Here is a 22,950-nt window from a genome sequence, read left to right on the forward strand (position 1 = left end):
TATAACCCAGTGGTGACTATAAAAAGTCAAATTTGGAGTTGATACCTTTAAGAATGCACACTACATAAAAGCTCTGCAGAGTTTCTGGAGTCCTCACTTTCAGAGTAGCACTTGTTTATTTATGCAACTTTTTCTTTAAAGAGTATTTTTTACTTTCACAATAGATGAAGAAGTGATTTAAAAGACAGAATTCCAAGAGTATGCAGGATTATGATGAAGTCACAGCATTTCTTGGTCACTGGGGACATTTCCAGCAAAGTGTTTTCTTCCTACTTTGTGCCAGCGTGTTGCCAAATGGATTTGGTTCTTTTTCCCTCATCTTCCTGACTGACATTCCCAGACACCACTGCCTGGTTCCTGATATTAACTTGACAGAAGACTGGCATCAAGCTATCATTCCAATGGAGGTAAAGAAGTATATTAATTAAAAGAAACAAGAAGAGCTGCATGTAATCTTTACAACACCAATACAGATAAGTTGTGTCAGTGTTGCAATCAAATCATCTAAATCTAATATTTTCTTCAAAGGTATTTAATGTATTTAGTCTGAAATGTCAGTATGAAATTTGAGTCGTGAATTACATAACCACAAGACCAAGAAAAACTTCACATAAAGCAAAAATTTAGGTGAAAAAGAAATAGTATTTTCACTCTGCAGCTTTGATACACAAACTGGAACATCATTATAAAAGTCTGGCTTGTGCAAGATAACTTCTCGACAATGCGTTCTGTAACTAAGTCGTTATGACAGATGAGTCATGATAACAAAATTTGAATCATTTAAGGTGGGGCGAAATCTGCTTTGGATTTGTATGACAGTCAGTGGCAAAGGAAATGCTGCATGGCTGGAAGGAATGATAGTTCCCACTAAAAGTCTGTGAATGTCACTCAGTCATTCAGCCAGCACAGCATAAACGAAAGCTACATTTGAAATAGCTTCCTTCTTTAGAAACAGAGTTAGTCAAATGCAATACCAGCCCAATACCAACACTTTAAAAGGCATATACAGTAACACACAATTATATATTATTTATAATCACACTCAGACCCATTTAATGGGCAGGACAGTTAAAGCGAATTCACAATTACTTGTAATTACCTACTTTTTTTCTAAGACAACATGTTGTATGTTTGAATTAAATGTTAATGTTGGAGGATGTGCAAATTTTTTAAATGTGTGTGTCTGATATTTACTTTAATGATCATATTTGCAGCTTTGTAGATGTATTTTCTTTGCATTCTGCAAAGCCAGCTTTAGCTTTAAGCTCAATAAAGTAGAATGGCCATATTTTATGATAGGGTATATATTTATATGTGTGAAGGGTTATTATGAGCACTAAGTGGTCAAAATACTGTCATGGTTTGGGGTTTTATGATTTTGGGCTTTGCATTCTTGTTTATTTTTAACCATTCTTTATTTTAGCTTTAGTTTTGAGTTGTGTTTTTTAGAGTTCTTACAGGTTTTAAGATTATCTTTACAAGAGTAATGCCTCTGTGTCTAATCTTTAGTTGTTGAAACTTTGTGATCTTGTTTCTGTTGGTTTTTTGAATTGTATTGTGATCGCTTGTGTTTTACTTTGATCTGGCCCTTCCAGTGTACCCCTGTCTCTTTTAGGTAATTCCCCCCTAGGTTACTTCCTGTTTTATTTTGAAAGTATTTTGTTTCTTGTTTAGTTTCGTTTTTTTTTCCTCTTTTGTCAATAACCTAATTCTCCTGTTATCCAGTTCTACATTTCAGTATTTGTTTGTTTGTTTCTGTTTGCTTGCTTTTTTGTTTGTTTTGTTGTTGTTGCAGTTACTTTAGATTTGTTTTTCTTTATCTTTCTAGAGCATGCTATTTCCTTTATAGTATGGTATTCAACACAATTTCACAGAAAAGTAAATAAATTAATGCATTTATTTACCTGCAAGATGGTGAATGGGAAGCTGGAGCTGAGCAGATGTCGGAGATACAGGCTGGATGTGGTCAAAAATCTTTCAGCTCAGGGATATATTCCAGGCCAGGATGTTAATCTTACTAACCTGGAGCAAGAGGGGTGTGTTGATGGGTGGAGCTATAGCAAAGACATCTATAAATCCACTATAGTCTCTGAGGTAAGTGTGTAATACAGACGATATTTGAACAATGATTGACAATTGAAAATTAAGATCTGACGAGGCATAAACAGCACCTGAAGTCTTTGTATTGTTTTATTCAATTTTTTATGCCTGGACGTTTCAGTTTGACCTGGTGTGCAGTGAAGAGTGGAAGCAGCCGTTTACTTCCACAGTTTACTTCATGGGAGTTTTAGTTGGATCCTTTTTTTCAGGACAGCTGTCAGACAGGTAAAGTTAAAAAAATAATACTTGTTTCCCCCTTTTAAGCAGCACAAACTGTATATTGATCTTTTAAATTTTTTCTAGCTATCATTACATATTAATACTTTATAATATGGCTTCCTGTAATTAGACTTAATTTCAATTTATTTTATTTGAAATTAAAATGTACTTATATTTACCTACAAATACTTAAAGTTAGGTACACTAGAATACGTACAATTCTTACAAACAGTAATAAGTACTGTAATTTTACAAAATACAATTTAATTTTGTGGAAAAACAAACAATATTTATTCATTGTTTATTTCTTTTTCTTTTTTTCCCTGCAAAACCACAACTTGTTATCGCCTTATTCTAGTGTACATACATTTAAGACTGTAAGTCAATGTAATTCTTAAAAATATATATATTTTTTAAATATTTTAATTATTATAATTTCAAATAAAATGTGTTTAAATTCAATTTAATTACAGGCGAATTAGACTCTTATATAGTTAATAGTTTCAGGCCGTATTATAAAGTGTTTTTAATTTCTACAATTGCTCTGTTTAGCATGTAATAAAAGTCCTCATTACATTTTTACTTTATTGCAGAGTATTATATTGCTATTACCAATAAACACACAAGTATACTTTTTAATAAATACTTTATAATAAATACTTTATGATACGCAGTATGTCTTATTTGTTTTTTTACACTTATTTCATCTTTTGACTTTTCGTTGTAGATTTGGAAGAAAGCCAGTTCTGTTTCTGACCATGGCACTTCAGACTCTTTTCACTTTTGTTCAAATCTTCTCATCATCTTGGACAGTGTTCTGCATCCTCCTGTTCATCAGTGGTTTGGGACAAATCTCTAACTATGTTTCTGCTTTTGTGCTCGGTAAAGGCATATTTTTGGTTCTTTGGTTACTGCAACAATGTGTCCAATAACCTCCATTACCTCAAAACTTCTGTTGGCTTTCTCTGTGTGTGCAGGCACTGAAATCTTCACTGGCAATGTGCGGGTCCTTTTCTCATCCATGGGTGTATGTCTTGCCTTTGCCTTTGGCTTTATGATGCTTCCTCTCTTTGCCTACTTTTTAAGGGACTGGACATATCTCCTGTTAGGTATATCTCTCCCTGGCCTTCTCTACCTTCCTCTTTGGTGGTAGGTTGTTCTTGAAAAAAATAAAGCTGCGTTTGTGTTAAGTTTATCTTCTCATGAATTCATTAGACAGGGTGGGCCATTTATGGATACACCACAATAACATGGGAATGGTTGGTGATATTAAAGTCCTGTTTGTGGCACATTAGTATATGTGAGGGGGCAAACTCCTCAAGATGGGTGGTGACCATGGTGGCCATTTAGAAGTCAGCCATCTTGGATACAACTTTTGTTTTTTCAATAGAAAGAGGGTCATGAGACACATCAGACTTATTGGTAATGTCACAAGAAAAACAATGGTGTGCTTGGTTTCAACGTAAGGCAAGGCAAGGCAAATTTATTTGTATAGCACAATTCAACAACAAAGTGATTCAAAGTGCTTTACAGAGACATTAGAAACAAAAACAAATAAAAAGCATGATTTAAAATTGATTAAAACAAGCAAACAAACAAACTAACTAAACACACACATTTCACACCTGTTCGCGCGATCTGAACCCTTATCGTAAGGGGAGCTACCAGTCCTTCTGTGGACGAGCTACTTTCTATTTTAAATTCCCTGAATTTAAAATACTCTCTAGACCCAGTCTAGACCCAGTTGGGGAGCTACCCAGAGCTCTAATCCCACACCTGTTCGCGCGATCTGAACCCTTATCGTAAGGGGAGCTACCAGTCCTTCTGTGGACGAGCTACTTTCTATTTTAAATTCCCTGAATTTAAAATACTCTCTAGACCCAGTCTAGACCCAGCTGGGGAGCTACCCAGAGCTCTAAACCCACTTAACAAACAAACAAACAAACAAAACAGTATATAAAATCAAAACAGATAAAATCAGAACAGTAGATAAAATCAGTTTTGAAATTTAAGCTTAACAAACAAACAAAACAGTATATAAAATCAAAACAGATAAAATCAGAAATAGATAAGATCAGTAGTTAGTGTAAGTTTTGAAATTTAAGCTTAAAAGTGTGGATTTGGTGCTTTATTCAAATGCAGCTGAGAATAGGTAAGTCTTCAACCTGGATTTAAATAAACTGAGTGTTTCAGCTGATCTGAGGCTTTCTGGGAGTTTGTTCCAGATATAAGGAGCATAAAAGCTGAATGCAGCTTCTCCATGTCTGGTTCTGACTCTGGGAACTGATAAAAGACCGGATCCAGATGACCTGAGGGATCTGGAAGGTTCATACTGGGTCAGGAGGTCACTGATGTATTTTGGTCCTAAACCATTCAGAGCTTTATAGGCCAGCATCAGAACTTTAAAGTCTATCCTCTGACGGACAGGCAGCCAGTGTAAAGACCTCAGAGCTGGACTGATGTGGTCCACTTTTTTGGTCTTAGTGAGGACTCGAGCAGCAGAGTTCTGAATGAGCTGTAGTTGTCTGACTGATTTTTTAGGTAGACCTGTAAAGATGCTGTTACAGTAATCAAGCCTACTAAAAATGAATGCATGGACTAGTTTTTCCAGGTCCTGTTGAGACATCAGATCTTTTATCCTTGAAATATTCTTGAGGTGATAGTAAGCTGATTTTGTTATTGTCTTAATGTGTTTTTCTAAGTTTAGGTCTGCATCCATCACTACACCCAAATTTCTCGCATGGTTTGTGGTTTTTAGATGTATAGATTGAAGTTCTCTGGTGACCTGTAATCGTTTTTCTTTGGCGCCAAAGACTATTACTTCAGTTTTGTTTTTGTTTAGTTGGAGAAAATTGTGGCACAACCAGTCATTGATTTCCTCAATGCATTTACCAAGAGCCTGTACAGGGCCTCGGTCTCCTGGTGACATTGTTATATATATTTGTGTGTCATCTGCATAGCTGTGATAGTTTATTTTGTTGTTCTTTATAATCTGTGCCAGTGGGAGCATGTAAATGTTAAACAGAGGGGGTCCCAAGATGGAACCTTGGGGAACTCCACATGTGATACTTGTCTGCTCGGATGTGAAGTTACCTATTGATACAAAGTATTTCCTGTTTTCTAAGTATGTTTTGAACCAGTTTAGTACAGTTCCTGAAAGACCTGCCCAGTTCTCCAGTCGTTTGAGTAATATGTTGTGGTCAACTGTATCAAATGCTGCACTGAGATCCAGTAAAACTAGGACTGACATTTTTCCACTGTCTGTGTTCAGACATATGTCATTAAACACTTTTGTCAGAGCGGTTTCAGTGCTGTGGTTCTGTCTAAAACCTGACTGGAAGGCATCGTAGCAGTTATTCTGTTTTAAGAAGTAATTGAGCTGTTGAGAAACTGCTTTTTCAATGATCTTACTTTAAAATGGGAAATTTGAGATCGGCCTGTAGTTTTTCATTTGTGTCTTGTCAAGATTGTCCTTTTTCAGTATAGGTTTGATTACAGCCGTTTTTAGTGGTTCTGGAAACACACCTGACATTAAGGAAAAGTTGACGATCTGTAACAGGTCTGACTCTAAAGTCTTTGAGACCTTTTTGAAAAAATGTAACTTTATTCTTTCATGAGTTATTTACAAGTTTCTCTTTGTTCACAGCCATTGACATGCTGTGGGTCCATTCTTCATCAATGGAAACCTCAAGGCCACTGGATATTTGAAATTGCTACATGATGATGTGTTTCCCTCTTTATGCACTGAAGCTGGCACGTTCCCTGAGTTTTTCCAGCAGGATGGTGCACCACCACATTATGGGTGCCAGGTCCGAGCAGTCCTAGATGAACAGTTTCCTGGAAAGTGGATTGGTCGTCGTGGGCCAGTTGAATGGCACCCAAGGTCTCCTGATCTGACCTCCTTAGACTTTTGTCTTTGGGGTCATCTGAAGGCAATTGTCTATGGTGTGAAGATACGAGATGTGCAGCACCTGAAACTACAGATACTGGATGTCTGTGCTGGCATTTCTCCTGCGGTGTTGCTATCAGTGTGTGAAGAGTGGGAGAAGAGGGTTGCATTGACAATCCAACACAATGGGCAGCACATTGAACAAATTTTATAAGTGGTCAGAAACTTGTAAATAACTCATGAAAGAATAAAGTTACGTTGAAACCAAGCACACCATTGTTTTTCTTGTGACATTACCAATAAGGTTGATGTGTCACATGGCCCTCTTCCTATTGAAAAAACAAAATTTGTATCCAAGATGGCCGACTTCTAAATGGCCACCGTGGTCACCACCCATCTTGAGGAGTTTGCCCCCTCACATATACTAATGTGCCACAAACAGGACTTTAATATCACCAACCATTCCCATGTTATTGTGGTGTATCCATATAAATGGCCCACCCTGTACAGTATATAACTTCTGGCCAAGCATCAAAGAGAGTAATAAGCAATACTATAACTTCTGTTCCACCAGATCCAGGCTAAATCTTTTTGTTTCTTTGTGTTGAATACTGATGCAGGTTAATCCCAGAGTCTCCTCGGTGGCTGCTTTCACAGGGAAGAGTGGAGGAAGCAGAGAACATAGTGAAATATGCTGCCAAGAAGAACAAAGTAGAGGCTCCACAGGTCATCTTTGATGATTATGATTCACCAGTAAGTTGGCTTTGAATTAAATCATTCAGGCACGTAAAGAGAATCTGAGGAAGACACATAAATATCTCTCGCACTACGCACGACAATACCCAAATGATCAGAAATATTACTGTTACCAAAAAAGGGATAGAACCCTGGAGCAACAGATATTGCCATATGTACAGATGCTGAGACTGGGATTTTGTGTCTTTTAGGCAGATAAGACTCAGGCTAATGAACGTCACAGTATCTTCAGCCTGCTAAGGACTGCAAACATCAGAAACACATCGATCATTCTCTGCCTTGTGTGGTGAGTAGTAATTCAAAGCACTTATATTTTGGGGATGAATAGAATATCCTATGTGTATCGCTGAATTCCCATAAATGATGAGAGAACAGAAAAAAAGACAGTTTTGTTTAGAAGAGCAGTGTTTTGCTCTAAGCCATATTTATTCACATTATATTTTTACAAGCACTTGCAGCACCATCACCCACTGCAGGCCCATAATCACCAGAGAGCTGGCTGCACTGGCCTTGCAGACACATAATTCCTGCTGGTTTGGCACTCATTGAACACAACTAGCAGTATTCACTGGTGACAAGCGTTTGAAGGTCTTTTTCAATGCAATCCCAATAGTCTCCCAGAAAAGCTCCTTACTGGTAAGTCACTGGGAAGAGTTGGAGTGTAATGCATTGTAACGTAACACATTACAGAGATGTGATTATTGATTTTGGTAGTGAGAAGTGCAGTAGTAATATGATTAATAACAAAAACCTCATCGTTCAATTGCATGAATAGATAATATAAACCCACTACTGCTAATTCCAAGCAGATTCCTTTTCAGATTGCTACCATGTTTTATTTGACATATGTTTACAGGTTCACTCTAAGTACTGGCTACTTTGGCTTATCCCTAAATACATCTCGACTCCATGCCGATCCATTTATCAGCTGTTTCATCTCAGCAGCCGTGGAGGTTCCAGCATACATTACCAGCTGGCTGGCTTTGCAATACCTTCCACGACGACTCGCTGTCGTAAGCATCTTGCTCCTTGGAGGAGTATCACTGTATTTCATTCAACTTGTGCCTCATGGTAAGCAGAAAAAATGCACCATATTGTGTCCATAGGAGTGTCAGAGGTTTTATTTATTTATTTATATGTCTGAGGTTTTTTTCAGGCAAATCTTATCTCAAATACCGACATTAGAAGTAGGTACTGAAGCAAATTAGTATATAGCCTTATACAAATCTTTAATTTTTTTTTCCCTTCAGGTCTATCATATCTGTCTATTACTCTAGAGATGGTGGGAAAATTTGGTATTACCACCGGTACTGCCCTGATGTTTGTATATACAGCAGAACTGTTCCCAACAGTACTCAGGAATACTGCAACAGGAATGTGTACTACTGTATCCAGAGTGGGAAGCTGTATTGCACCATTTTTGTTAAAGCTGAGTGAGTGAAGGAATGTTTCTCAAATCTTCATAAATAAGCATTTTATCAAGTATATCTAGTGGTCTGTGTAGACTACAAATTCCCACACTACATTACGTTGCATAAACACAAGGCCAAGGCCTTTCTCCAATCCTAATTGCTCCCTGTCTTTGTGCAGGTCAGTACTTTAAATATCTGCCTTATATTACACTGGGGACTCTTGCTGTTGTGTCTGCCTTCGCTACTGTGTTCCTACCAGAGAGTTTCGGACGGCCTTTGCCTCAAACTATTGAACAGATGCATAAAAGAGAAAGGTGAGATCAGTTGGAAGAACATATGTAATATTTATTGAATGTGAAACTTGTCATAAAAACTTGACCTCAGACGTAGATCTCAGACTTGTGATAACGTAGTAACTCTGCAACTACAAAAATTGACTCTTAGTGTGTCTTAAAAGCACCAAAATAGCAATAACTAATTTGGCAGTAAACACAAAGATGGTGACACTTTTACAGACGTCCTTTCTGCAAAAACAAAACTGTGTTTTCTTTGTCTTTTGTCCCGCACAGAATGAAATGTCCCTTCATTACTAGAAAAGGACACTCAAAACACGTGAAGATTTTTGAAAGTCGACTATGATTGTTTCCAACACCGATGACTCACGAATATATTGTTTTTACTTCCTGTGTCTCACTGCTATGTTTTTGCTGTTCTTTGCATTGGAGTCAGTAATAACATGGTAATAAAGTTGAAGAAAACGAAGTAATTACACAATTTGAATCCAGACGATGTTGTTTTAACAGTGTGTATGACTGAAGGTAAACTTAATGTAACCAATATTTTTGGAGCAGCAGCTTGAATGTCCTTGTTGGTTAGCAGAACAGGCTGTCAGCAATTTTGCTATGTAATTTGGTTAATCTTGAAACATAAAGCATTATTTCATTACATGTTTGCATTTGTTTAATATGCAATATTTTCAATAGGGCACGTTTGACAAACTCATAATTACTTTATTACTTTATGAACAATTTTCTGTAACTGAAGTCATAATTTGTGAAGAATTAGTGAATTTGTTGTTGTGTGTAAAGAGTGAGTACTGAAATAATGATTTAGTAATGACAGAAAATCTATCTCTTCTACCTACCCTTTCTTCATTTATTATGCTACAGCCACAGAAAGCACAACTGTGATTGGAAACTGCAGCATGAACAAAGTTACTGCAACCATGTGCAATAAACTTCATTTCACTTCATTTAAATGGTTGATTTAACCCTTTCATGCATGAATTATAACAACCTCAATCAGGTTTTTTTCTTAAATATTTATATTCATCATCATGAATGAATGAATAATGAAACACGTCATACATCTATAGTAACATTAAACGTTCAGTGGGTGCCAGGGTATGGAGTGACACATCAGTGTCCAATGTAGTGGTTTATGTGCAAGTATACCATCAACACTGACACACATACAAGAAAACAGCCTTTGAATAGCTGTCCACTGTAGTGACAACTATGCATGAAAGGGTTAAAGACCAGGAACCATTCACATTCAATTGCCTTCAAAGCGACCTTGGTGCATCAGGATGGTGAAATAACAAAAATAAAACAGAGCCAGTCTATTACTTTGTTATTATTTGGTGAATGAATGGGGTTCCTAAATTAGACAGCAATTATTTTCAAACCTTCACCAGTTTGCCTCTGTCAGTGCGCCCCAGGGCAGCTGTGGCTACAGTGTAGCTTGCCATCGCCAGTGTGTGAATGTGTGTGTGAATGGGTGAATGACTGAATGTAGTGTGAAGCGCTTTGGGGTCCTTAGGGACTAGAAAAGCGCTATACAAATGCAGGCCATTTAGTTCACCTGAGAAGGACTGCAGTCAGTCTGAGTCAGATGGTGATTGTTCATGACAGGTTGGCTTGTAGGCCAGCTGTGCATTCACCTTACTCTTGAAAGTGGCCCCCAAAGGCTAAAGGCTGGCTGACACAGTTACTTGTAGTCAGTTCCCAAATATAAAAAAAAAAAAAGAAAAGAAATCAGTGCAATCACCAGAAAACCAAACATGTTTCCTAGTCACAATCAAATTGCTGCCCTATTTTTACTCTAGTGCACAGGTGTCAAACTCCAGGCCTCAAGGGCCGGTGTCCTGCAGGTTTTAGATGTGTCCTTGATCCAACACAGCTGATTTAAATGGCTAAATTAACTCCTCAACATGTCTTGCAATTCTCCAGAGGCCTGGTAATGAACTAATCTTTTGATTCAGGTTCGTTGACCCAGGGTGATATCTAAAACCCGCAGGACACCAGCCCTTGAGGCCTGAAGTTCGACACCCCAGCTCTAGTGTGACTGAGTAATTAGTTAGCCTATAGAACACAGATGTCGAACTCCAGGCCTCGAGGGCCGGTGTCCTGCAGGTTTTAGATGTGTCCTTGATCCAAGACAGCTGATTTAAATGGCTAAATTACCTCCTCAACATGTCTTGAAGTTCTCCAGAAGCCTGTTAATGAACTAATCATTTGATTCAGGTGTGTTGACCCTGGGTGAGATCTAAAACCTCCAGGACACCGGCCCTCGAGGCCTGGAGTTTGACACCCCTGCTATAGAACTTCTTCTGACCTGCAGCACCATGTAATTGGTTGCATCTGATTAACAGCTGAATCCAAAGAAAACATTATTTTTATTACATTAGATTATAATGGTTACTTGTTTGTGTGTTTGTTTTTACAAGTCCCCCTTAAGTTGTGGCCTTGAGCTGATCTACTATTTTCTACTATCAATCTACTACTAGCCGGTCTACTTCCTGGTGTCTTATCATCACAATCAGAATTACTTTGTGGTATCTGGGTATTTTATGGCATACTCATGTATGATGTCATTCAGAGTGGCAGATCATGGTCAGATCATGGTTCATGGTAAGCAATTAATGAATAAACCTTCCATTAAGAATGCATTAAATGCATTATGTATTCCCACTATATTCTAAGCAAATTACTGAATTTCTACAAACTTTCTGCAAGTTACTCTTTCAAGTTTCCTACTGTACATCCTAATGTTGTCAAATTGGTGGTGAGTATAAGCTTCCTTTTATAATATTTTTTTTGCTATAATGTAAAAAAATATTTTCCAGTTTTGTAAGGAAATTACCTCTCTGGTCCCCTTGAACTGATATAATTTTATACATCCAGTGACAACACAGCAATAATTTTACCTACGTCCTTAAAGAGGTCACTTAGTGGAAACGAGTACACAATCTCTGCTCATCCAGTGATTCAAATCAAGTCAGATTTTCACTTTTCTCCTTGTTTATGTAGTCTTTCATTCAGGAGCATTTTCCTCTTCTCTCATGTGTGTGAGAGTATAAGGCTTTCTCTGACAGCATCTACAGAGAAGGAAGAAAAAATAAAGTCATAATCAAGCATTTTCTGTTGATTTTCTGTCCTGGACTAAAGAGGAAGTGGAAACACTTGTCAAACAATTATCTGATTCCCACTAAATGTTTTAATATCTGTTATATGGGATTGGCTGACCAGACTGGGCGAATCTGGGTAAATTTGCGAGTTACTAAATGATAGTGACACCAATAAAATATTGTAAACTATGGTGCAATTGTTTTGGTTATCATTTCAGTATATTGCATACACTCACTGTCCACTTCAATAGGTTCAACTGCTCATGAACACATATATCTAAGCAACTCAATGCATTTAGACATATAGACATGGTCAAGATGACAGCAAAGCACAGTCAGTCTTTTATGCAGTGAGCTTTTTATCATAGTTTTTTTTTTTACCTTTTCTGATTAAACACAATTGTAGCTATGACAAATATATTGAGAAATATATATTACATGACGATAATCCCTGATACTAACTGCATGTAGGCAAGATGCAGGGCAGATGAGGGTGTTTTCAATATATGCAAATAGACATTACTTATTAAACAAGCAAGAATCTAATCTTTGCACATTCAGTTTAGCTGTTGTGAAAAATAATCAAAGGGCAAATGTATTTGAGCTTGTGAACTAAATAACACACCAAAAATTAACAGAGTTGGGTAAAAGAGTAATCTTTCAAATTTAAGCAAACACATTTTTTGAAAAAAAAAATATAATGGCATAAAATTGTGATACAAGAAAAAAGAAATTTAAACTTTATGTTTAAAACTATTAAAAATCGAAAGATTGGCCCCTCTTTATAACACCGGAAAGTAAAACTACCAAACTACAACAATTGTGAATTTAAACTACACTGAAAAAAATAGCAAAATAATATTTTTACCTAATCTCACTCTATAATGAAACTCTTTCTTTACCCGGGAAAGTGCTGCATGTGATCAATGGTCTCAGGCAAAGGCATTCCAAAGCTCTCAGGCAGCAGGAGACTCAGCAACCCTGCTAAGGCTGTAAGGCTTCCCATAAGGATGTAAGGCAGTGAAACGGAATAGCTTCCTGTGGCAACATATCAAAGGAAGTTAAGAAAGTCAAAAGCAACCTTGCCTACAATGGTTACAAAAAAAAAATCCCTTAAATGCTAAGAAACTTGTAAATTTTAACTGAAGGCTGTTGTTTCCTTTCTGATTGCTAATCAAGTCTTCTATTATACTTCAGCTGGTGGTATTTCTTGTTGTTTAGTTCTAGTTGGGACATTTCTAAGTTGCTATGTTCTCCTTGGACGTGTGTGGTCTGGTTTCCTTGAGGAGTTAGTTTAACTCCAAACTTCAAAATGCCAAGTTATCTGACTCTGAACGTCTAAATGATCAAGCCCTGTGACAGAGTATTTACTAAAATAGATGAAAAGAAATGCATAAACACATCTTCATTTAACGAGAAACTAAGAATAAGCTAGATGTAATGGCAGGATGCTTAGCATATGTTCTCCTCACTTTAAATGTGTTTCTTTTTCATCCTTATGACCAGTGATTAACACAACTTTAAAGAGAGGACAGAAGATCCTTACTTAAGTAAATGAAGAACGGAGCAGTAATGCTTCCTATTCTGGAGGCCATAGAACAGGCACCGAGAGCTGTATTTCTCAGCACAGTTGGGTAGATCTCAGCTGTGAAGGCGTAGACCAAAGAATACGCTGTCGTCACTGCAAACTTCCCTATCATCTCCAGTGCTATCGCCAAAGAGAACAGATCTACAGGGAAAAACACATTAAATTGTTCGAGGTTTGATGTAAGTTATTTGTTCAAACAGCGGTATAGTTTTGCAAAAGATTGAAAATGACTGTACTTAATCAATAAATATGAGAACAACACTCAAAATAGAACATGTGAACATAATATATAATGATATAAAAAAAACTAGTTAAAGATTGCCAGAAATTACAGCTATAATAAATCAGTTTTGAACAAAACATTTAAGTGCCATACGTGTTGGAATAAACTGAATGAGTAGCAGAAACAACCCTCCCATGGACAATGATGAGGACAAAGTCAGCCGTCTGGAACACCAGCGAAACATAGTCCATGACAAAATGTAGGCTGGTATCTCCACCAGAGCTGACAGGAAACAGTTGAAGTGCACATTCCCATGAAGGTTTGCCGTGTTCAGGGAAACAGCAAAGTAGGCAATGGTCAAGGTGTTCCTGTGAGGATATAAAGTGTCCTTTTTGTATCCTTATTCTGTACATCTCAATAGTATGGCACTACAAAGTAGTCAGAAACATAACGAAACATTGTATCAACAACAGACTTTAGTTTTTTGGTGGTTTGACACTGTAGATCAGGGCTGCCCAATCCCAGTCCTCGAGAGCTACTATCCTGCAGCTTTTAGATGCATCCCTACTCCAACACAGCTGAATCAAATGGTTTGATTACCTCTTCAGCATGCCATCGTGTTTGGCAAAGGCCTGATAACAAGCCATTCATTTGATTCGGGTGTGTGGGAACAAGGATGCATCTAAAAGCTGCAGGACGGTAGCTCTCGAGGACCGGGATTGGGCACCCCTGCTGTAGATGTTGTGATGGCAACATCTACAAAACCTCCACTAAAAGTGAGAAGTGGTATAGATGAAAGGCTAAATCTAGTATTTTAGGTGGTGTAACATAAGTTTGTCATAGCTTTTTAGAGCTTCATAATGTTTTAAGAACATCCATTTTAGAATTTTGTTTGACTTTTAAAAGTGCAGATAAACACAGTTAGTGAGTGTCCAAGTGGTTCCTTCAAGTGCTGAAAAACAAAGCCAAGATGAAATTTTCTAGGGTCAGTTGATAATGGCATCAAAAGCCCTGAAGTACTTTACTACTGAAGCATAGAGCTGCCAGCCAGGCAAAAAATAAAATAAAATAAATAGAGCTATATCACGTTATAACGTGAAAAGTTTATTTTTCTAACTATATACTTTTCATGTTTGTACAATATCCTATAAAGTATTACAATATACATAATTATCACGTTATAACAAAAACCTTTCACGTTCGTACAATATAAATATTATATTGTACAAACATGATAATTATGTATGTTGTAATAACGTGATATTATGTTGTTCAAACGTGAAAAGTATTTTGTACTAACGTGATAGTATATTGTACAAACATGAAAAGTATATTGTTAGAACAATAAACTTCTCACGTTATAACATGATATAGCTCTGTTTTTCTTTTGCCTGGGTGGCTGCTCTACGCTTCCGTACTTTACAGTTTTTATGCCTAGAAAGAAACAAAATAAACCTAGAGCTATTTTTTTCCTTTTATATTGATAGGGGACTTAGTTTTATTTTTGTCTTTTTTCAAAAGTTGCCTTAAGCCTCAAAGTTATGGCAGATAAGGAACATGGTTACACTGAGTGAGCGGCATAGACAGTTTTAAGATGGCTGCAGCTACTGCAACTTCATCCATTGATTTCTGAAGAATGTAGGCTTCAGTCACTTTTGTATTGGCAACATTTTTTCAAGCTACATCTATGTTTTAAACTCGGTTCCCAGCTCTAGGTTCCCAGTTCTGTGCCACATTTCATTTAAGCTAATTAAAGTCACTGAACTGAAATTCTTTTTTTTTTAGTATGTTAACACTAACTAACAGGTATCTTTGTGTGTGCAATGCATCTATAATGTGTATGGATATGCCTTGCTAACCAAGCTAGCTAGCATTGCTAGCTTGTTTAGCACATCAACGTCCAAAAATTGACAATTTTGGCTAAAATAATAAGACTGCAACACATAAAACCACAACTTCAAAGCAGATAGAAACCATTGCAGTCTTTGTCCATTTTTTAGTTTATGGTAAATGGTAAATGGCCTGTATTTGTATAGCGCTTCACCAGTCCCTAAGGACCCCAAAGCGCTTTACACATTCAGTCATCCACCCATTCACACACACATTCACACACTGGTGATGGCAAGCTACACTGTAGCCACAGCCGCCCGTTTATATACAAGGTGACTAGCTAAATATTATAACAGCAAGCCAAACAAGAACCACAACTCAACCTTATCTTGGGTTTCCCCTACAGGAACCCTAAAGCACTCAAAACAAGTTTTTAATAGAAAGAGAAATGAAAAATTTGAGTTTTATAAGTCAGTTATTTGTAATATGCAATGTGTGAATACATATTTATTCCAATTGATATTTTCAGGATATGCATCCTAAAAATATTTTCATATTAATATTTTTAACTTCAGAGGTTAAGAAAAATATAATCTTATCCACTAGCAAAGACTTAACTGTGTAAAGCTAGATTGAATTGTTTCCTGATCAAACAGAAATGCAGCTGCATCTGTTTTCGGACTCAGCAAGGAAGCGTGCACAGGGCGAATACAGGCATACTGTGCAGTTACGCAAAACCTGATTTTGATCTTAGTTGCAGGCTTCACAGCACCCGACAGGTCATTATTTGTTGTTAGTGAAACAGGCTGACATGTGGTTAAAGTGATGCATGAACAGGTTAAAACTTTGTATGTGAATGTGAGCAGTTGTGTGTGTTTATGCCTACATGTGAGTGCTTGAATGTGTGTAGCTGTGTGTGTAGGGTCACGGTACCAAATGTGAGGGTCAGGTGGGACAGCAGGGACTCACCAGATCAGCCACAGCGTGACAGAGATCCAGCGGATGTTTCGAGAACGAAGCAGGTCACAGATGTTGCGGGCCCTTCTCTTCTCAGGCTTAAGTTGTTCCTGCAGGGCATCGATGCATGTGGAATAACAAACACTTAACAAGCAGAGCCATCAGTCTGGAAGTAATGTAACGAGAGAGAAGCTTGTGGGTTCAGGGTCAGATTTTCCATATATATGTATATATATATGTGTGTGTGTGTGTGTGTGTGTGTGTGTGTGTGTGTGTGTGTGTGTGTGTGTGTGTGTGTGTGTGTGTGTGTGTGTACAGTATATTCAAATGTGAGGATTTTAATTTAAATGAGCCAATATTTATGTGTATAATAATAAAGTTGGGGGAGGGAATGCATTTATATCCCCTAAACCGCATATTATACTGCCATTTGCAGTAATACCACATTTGTAAGCTAATCATATCCCCATGGATTGCTTGAGACAGATGTTTATAATTTGAAACAGACAGCAGTCAAGTATTCCGCTTTTTATTCCCCCCAAAAAAACAATCCCTCAAAAACCACCATAATCCACTCCCAGTTTCCAGAAATGACACCAAATAAATGCTAACTCTACACATTTTTTAGCAGATCTGTTCACAAAAATTAAAAAAAATGTGCATCCATAAAGACATTGGACGTCTATATTGTTCTAGACCTAGTTACAATAAACAGATAGAGAAAAAAAAGCAACATTTTGTAACCCATGCAAAGGGTACATTATCTCTAAGGGGGAGAGATTGCTGCGCAGGATAAAGTTCATGAATGTGGCAATTTGGTTTCTTGAATAGAGTTCAAGAAACCAAAGTTGAAAAAAATAACACAGAGGTCATCTGAATGGAGGAATGCATTGTGGAAAAAAACAGACCCACTTTTTAAAGTTCTTTTGTAGAGTTCAACTGGTAATTTTCCATTATTAAGCATGTGATCTTTTTTTTTTTTTTTAACAATGAACACTATTACTGCAATTAACAGTTTGATTTATTTCATGTTTCAATCTCGGAAATCTACCATTTTTTTGGATTTAAGGGTTCTTTTCAGTTTCTTGGTAATGGTGTCTTTCATTTTTAATAGACAGTTGTCTATGAAGTGAATTCAGGTAGACAAAAACCAAGGTAATATTAAGAAACATGTTGTCTTCACAGCTTCTTTCATAAACTTACCTTTATTTGCAGTTACAGGTTTAATCAGTTCTTACACAATAGACACTTTTGTTCAACTGCTGTTAAAGTTTAGGCCTTACAGGTTTAACCATATACTCAACCATTTACCAGCTAACCTATCTAACCTATGCACATTTAGGCTCATAACACATGTATAGCTGTACTCAAGCACAATATAACAGTGCTTGGTGTTCTTTTCAGCACGTTGAAAACTCCTTGTCGATTAAAGTCGACTTCCTTCAATAGTTAAAAGGCACATTATCCAGTGCAAGAGTGCAAGAAGGAAAGGTGTTAATTGAACCTTGACAACATGTCTGTCTGTTAGCCGCCAGATTAACGTTCATTCATGCAGAAAACAGGAAAACAGTAAATGATTACCTCTCAATGCACACTGAGCAGTGAACCTGAAAAGGTTCATGCTTCTTGCCCTTTCACCTAGAAATACTGAAAATTCAGTTGGAACATTAAAAAACATAGTGACATGGTTTAATTGTAGGTGTATGCATTGTAATTTTCCTGGAAAAGAAGAAATATTTACCGTCTTACTATCTTGTTCAGTCATTAATATTATAGTGTCTAAGTGATTTCTGAAAACAAATGAAAAACGGCAATCCTGTCTCCAGTAAAACAGCCTTCTTTCTAAATTATTTGTGTAGTGACAGTAACAGATTTTCAGTTACAGAGAAAACACTGACAGATAAGGCATTTTTGTCTTCCCTAAATATTTTAAAAGAACTGCCGCTTCTCTAGCACTGCACCCAAAAAAAGGTCTCACCTGCAAGAGACTAAAGATGACTGATGGAGGCTCCACCTTGTTCTTCTTAGCAGCGTCTCTGATTATGGCCTCAGCTTCTTCTATCCTTCCCTGAGAGAGTAGCCACCGAGGAGACTCTGGGATAAACCTTTTTCATTAAACAAAAGAGGGGGCAGAAACAGAGGCTCAGTCTTTTCAAACCAAAGAAAGCGCAGTCAGGACATCATGTAAATGTTTTGTCAATATTTTGTACTGGCTTCATTAAAAAGGATCCAAGGGAAAATAATTTGATTACCCTAAAAAAAAATCCTAACACTCCCCAGATGTACAGCTGTGCATTATCAGTTACCGTAACATGTACAGTCACACACACACCTACCTACCACCAGAGAGGCACAAAGAAGAAGCCAGGCAGTGAAATGCCTAAGAGGAGCATCCTCCAGTCCCTGATGAAGAAACCAAAGAACGGCAAAAGCATGTAGCCCCCAGCAAAGAACAGATTCACACCCGCCGTGGTATAAACAGTCCGCACATATGGGCTTAATATCTCCGCTCCTTGGAAAATTATAAATAAATAAAAAACATTCAAATTACAAGTTACATTACATAAAAGTTTTGTATTATAAAAAACATATCTGAAAACTTTTGAATAGAGTACCTAACACAAACGCAGCCACATAGTTGGAAATGTGGCCCACACCAACGACAAAGAACAGGGCGCAGAACGCCGTCCAAGATGGAGAGAAGACCTGGATCAATGTGAATACCGTCTGAATTGCCTGAGTAGCAAACAGAACTATTTTTCTCCCATACCTGAAATTGAAATACAGCAAGACTGAACAAATCAGCATGTTTTATAAAGTGGGAGAGTCAGTCAAATTCACAACAACAATAAGGTCTCATATATTCTTTTTTTCTACGTGTACTTCAATGAGATGACATGTGCACTTAATGACTACCAATACCATATAGACTGACCAATCCCCTGACACTGCATCTCTTTGCTTCTTTTTAATTACAATTTTGTTTTACAGCAACTTTACTGGATAGTTCATCCTCGCCCCAGCCATTAGCTTCCGTCCAGTACAAATGAAATAGTCTGAAATTGTGTGGTTTTCTGAGACATAAGCAAACAATTAATTATTTAAGTTTGCCCCCCCCCCAAAAAAAAAAATCTTACTCTAATGAGTAACAATGGATTTCCCCTTTAACCCAACTTGGCTTCTGAGTTGTGCTGGAAATGTGTTTAGACTTTGTGAGGGATTATGCAAGAGCTGCTTTCAATAAAAACAAAATGCAATGAGTTATGAATCATCTAAATTTGTTCTAAGGCCTGTTTTTCTTTTTTCTTTTTTTTTGCAATACTTGCAATAGTTTGAAAAGAGAGATATCTTGCCTTGCATAGGGTCCTTTCTTGTTTTATTTTTTTTGTTTCATAGTACAGCAGAGCTATAGATAGCTGGTCTCGACTGGAAGCTGACCAGTTTAGTATCAGGACACGTGGTAAAACATTTGTAGCATGTGGTTTGACACTGTTTTGCTAATAAATATAAATTTATGTGTTTTTAAAAAACTAATCTGGATGATTAACATGCGGCTCAAAATTTTATCATTTTGTGATTCACTGATGCTGTGACACGGAGTTGTGGAATGAAAAGTGTATAATTAACTTGAGCATCCTGATTAGCCTACTGTATGCAGTGACTTTTGTTCAACAGCTTAGTTCTGTAGCAATAGATATGAGCTTAAGGGCATTTATTTCTATATCATATCTAACACATATTGTGGTAGGATTAGCTATATTAATATACAGCTGGGCATAAAAGTTTTTTTAAAAAACTATTCCTCAGTAAATACTAGATTAGATGTGCTAGGTCACATTACTCCACATGTGTTCATTCAGTAGATCAATAGTACTCTAGCTCAACTTTGAAGCATAGGACTAGAATTTAAAAATTGATAATAATAAGTAGAATTTAACTGAATTAAGCTATCTTGTCCATAACCTGTCAGAGAGCTGTCCTGAAATGAAAGAACCGGTGAGAACTCCACAGAAGAAGAAAGAAGAAGTCAGTGGTTTCTTCCAGCTTTCATCACAAACCAGGTCCCACTGAAAAAACACATAGAAGATATATACAGTGCAGATCACACTCTATATACAGTGCAGACAACAACAAGTTGTTGTTGTTGTTGTTGTTGTTGTTTTCTCTTCAAGAAAAAACAAACAGCCCAGTGTGTTTCAGATGTTAAACAACAATCTAAAAGCATAAAACAGCATTGTTCCTGTAAACCACACAACCTAGGGCCAGTTTTCCACGAATTAGAGATTTTGTGTTATTTGAGAAAATGTTGCCACATCTTGTTTGACTTTGTGATGAATTCCCATAATAACACGAGTTTAGCTAACACACTTCCTGTATATCACAACATTTAACCTATACGGCTATACACAGTCGCCTAGCTCTACCTCAGCATAAAAGCAGAAGCAGCCTTTTCCGCATTTAGAAAAAAGGTGTGTATATATACCTCCGATATGATTGTAGAAATGTAGATGCTCTGGTCATACTCCCATCCGTCCAAGCAACTTTCTTTCGGCACAGTAGACAGATTCACATCAACGTCGGGCAGCAAGCCTTTTTCAGAGAAACTGAGGATATCAACAAGTTTGTATCTGGAACACCTGCTGCGCACCAACGCGCCACCTTGGCTGCTCTCTTGCTCCAGCGGGATGCTGCTGTTCCTCCACGCGGGGGTGAGGTTGAGTTGCGCGGGTATGAGGCAGTGGTGGGACGGCGTGTCGGCTAGGAACACCGTGGAAAGGCCAGTCAAACCGTTAGGGATGACGGTCAAAGAAAGGAGGAAAAACACCTGCTGCTGGAAACATCCCCACTCTCCGAGGAAAGCCGTTGAAGTTTCATAGTCCGTCATCTTACTGGTTTCTGTCGGCTCAGGGTTCACACAGTGGGCCAGAGTTAAGAAAAATGAAATGGTGACTGGAGTGGGCATTTCTTAAGCAGAGCTTTTGTTTCAACTACTAAACCATCCCTCCCACCTCGCGCCGTTTTAATTATTGTCCAAGTTCCCCAAATTAACTTGTCTTTAAAGGGGCAATCCGTGATTTAAACTGCATGACGCAATAATACATTGTTAAGCCCCCAAAGGTCTGCTTTTATCTGTACTGAACTAAAAGAGGCATACGTTGTTATTCCTAATATATGTATAGAAACTGTAGCCATATCGATTTTTATTGCATTTTAGTCCACGTGCATTATGACAGCTACAGCATCTCTCATTTCTATTTCCTAATACTCAAAAGCACAAATAAAACATTACTGATTTTAAAATAATTTCAAAGTAATAATGACAGCAAAATACTTGATTCGATTTACACAAGTGTCCTTTTGTATATGCTTTAATTAGCTGCCATGATCTATGCTGATTTACATCAGCCAAAGCTTTTTTCCTGAGGTACAACAATAAAATGTGCATTGGATTTATCTGCTAAGACAGCTGTTTCAAAGAGCAAGCAAATCACTGTGACGGAAAAGTCCATCATTAGGGACAGTCCAGAAAGGACAACGTCTTACCCCTGCACTGGAAGTTGTGTTTCCAAATTCCTTACTTTAGTCTTGCCATACAGAATGCACTCTGGACTCTTTAATTATCGTAATGACACGTATGAGAAATTATCTTTAGTCCAAGGCCAGATAACGATGCGCGGTATTCTCTTTGGTTATAGTTCCCTAAAGTCTTCCCTCCCCAAAGACCAGACACCTTTTTTGTTGTACTGTGTCTTTCTCCTGAATCGAACTGCCACAAAAAGACCATGAAGTCGAACACTCATAATTTCCTAAACATGATTGATTACGTAAGCATTATGACCCTTGTTCAACATTTTAGGTAACAGACTTATAGAAGGTGGATACCACTAGATCAGCAAATACGGTTCCAGCCACCACTCACTTACATTCCAGCTTAAATTGTACACATTGTTCTACATTAGTACCAAAAACCAATGAAGAATGAACACCGTGTATCAGAATGTCTGTCAATTATTAAAATTAAATGAAAAAAAATTACAGCTAGATAGAGGGTAAATGAGAGGGGGGGGAGAGCGCATTGCTCTTGTAATTTTCCCTCTGCTCAAAGAGTAGGATAGTCTTACCGCCATATCTAATCTTTATACAAACCATTATCATGAAAGAACTGTCACATGCATGTAATCCCAGCCTCTGCATTTACTGATTGTGTAAAACATGATCTCCTCAATGAAAACCTGCTTGCCGGTAAAGCTTGGGTTAATGATTGTGTACACTGCTTTATGCATTTGTTGTAAAAAAAAAAAAAAAAAAAGACAAGGAATATGCTGTTTTTCACCCAAGCATTAACAAGGAAATCATGCAGGCTGACACTGGAGACACATGCTCTTCATTAACATCGGTGACATTAATTGTTTATGAATTAGATTAGAAAAAGCCAGCAGTATATTTACTATTATACATGATACATGTTTTAAAAGCCTTATTTGATGTTGCATAAGTGTTTGTGTTTTCCAGGCTTTATTAAGTAGAAACATAACTGTTCATTGCAATGTTTCAAATGCATGTTGC

The 22,950-nt window shown here is 37.4% G+C and overlaps 2 protein-coding genes across 2 annotated transcripts; one reads left to right on the plus strand and one right to left on the minus strand.

The window, feature by feature from the left end:
* Positions 1-38: 38 nt before the first annotated feature.
* LOC147320970 (organic cation/carnitine transporter 2-like) lies at positions 39-10,228 on the plus strand. Its single transcript, XM_086309249.1, has 11 exons — positions 39-407; positions 1,912-2,094; positions 2,222-2,325; positions 3,047-3,201; positions 3,297-3,468; positions 6,829-6,961; positions 7,156-7,250; positions 7,821-8,035; positions 8,215-8,397; positions 8,555-8,690; positions 8,946-10,228. Exons 1-11 carry the CDS (start codon positions 201-203, stop codon positions 9,013-9,015), a joined length of 1,653 nt encoding a protein of 550 aa, XP_086165375.1. The 5' UTR covers positions 39-200; the 3' UTR covers positions 9,016-10,228.
* LOC147320971 (organic cation/carnitine transporter 2-like) lies at positions 7,314-22,424 on the minus strand. Its single transcript, XM_086309246.1, has 10 exons — positions 20,867-22,424; positions 20,347-20,450; positions 18,999-19,153; positions 18,724-18,895; positions 18,362-18,488; positions 16,396-16,493; positions 13,750-13,964; positions 13,332-13,514; positions 12,688-12,823; positions 7,314-11,755 (listed from the first exon to the last, which is right to left on the minus strand). Exons 1-10 carry the CDS (start codon positions 21,344-21,346, stop codon positions 11,692-11,694), a joined length of 1,734 nt encoding a protein of 577 aa, XP_086165372.1. The 5' UTR covers positions 21,347-22,424; the 3' UTR covers positions 7,314-11,691.
* Positions 22,425-22,950: the final 526 nt, after the last annotated feature.

This window comes from Aulonocara sp. 'chitande type north' Nkhata Bay, linkage group LG10 (assembly GCF_057382095.1).
Source record: "Aulonocara sp. 'chitande type north' Nkhata Bay isolate Kocher_YH1m ecotype deep benthic linkage group LG10, A_spYH_male_GT1.1, whole genome shotgun sequence".
Classification (NCBI taxonomy): domain Eukaryota; kingdom Metazoa; phylum Chordata; class Actinopteri; order Cichliformes; family Cichlidae; genus Aulonocara; species Aulonocara sp. 'chitande type north' Nkhata Bay.

Excerpts from the sequence above, each read along its gene's own strand:
- LOC147320970 (XM_086309249.1), top strand. The coding sequence starts at position 201 with ATGCAGGATTATGATGAAGTCACAGCATTTCTTGGTCACTGGGGACAT. Across the intron at positions 3,469-6,828 it reads CTCTACCTTCCTCTTTGGTG|GTTAATCCCAGAGTCTCCTC; the intron begins GTAGGTTGTTCT and ends ATACTGATGCAG. Across the intron at positions 8,036-8,214 it reads CATTCAACTTGTGCCTCATG|GTCTATCATATCTGTCTATT; the intron begins GTAAGCAGAAAA and ends TTTTCCCTTCAG.
- LOC147320971 (XM_086309246.1), bottom strand. The coding sequence starts at position 21,346 with ATGCCCACTCCAGTCACCATTTCATTTTTCTTAACTCTGGCCCACTGT. Across the intron at positions 19,154-20,346 it reads TCAGGACAGCTCTCTGACAG|GTATGGGAGAAAAATAGTTC; the intron begins GTTATGGACAAG and ends TTTCAATTTCAG. Across the intron at positions 12,824-13,331 it reads TCCGTTCTTCATTTACTTAA|GAAGCTATTCCGTTTCACTG; the intron begins GTAAGGATCTTC and ends ATGTTGCCACAG.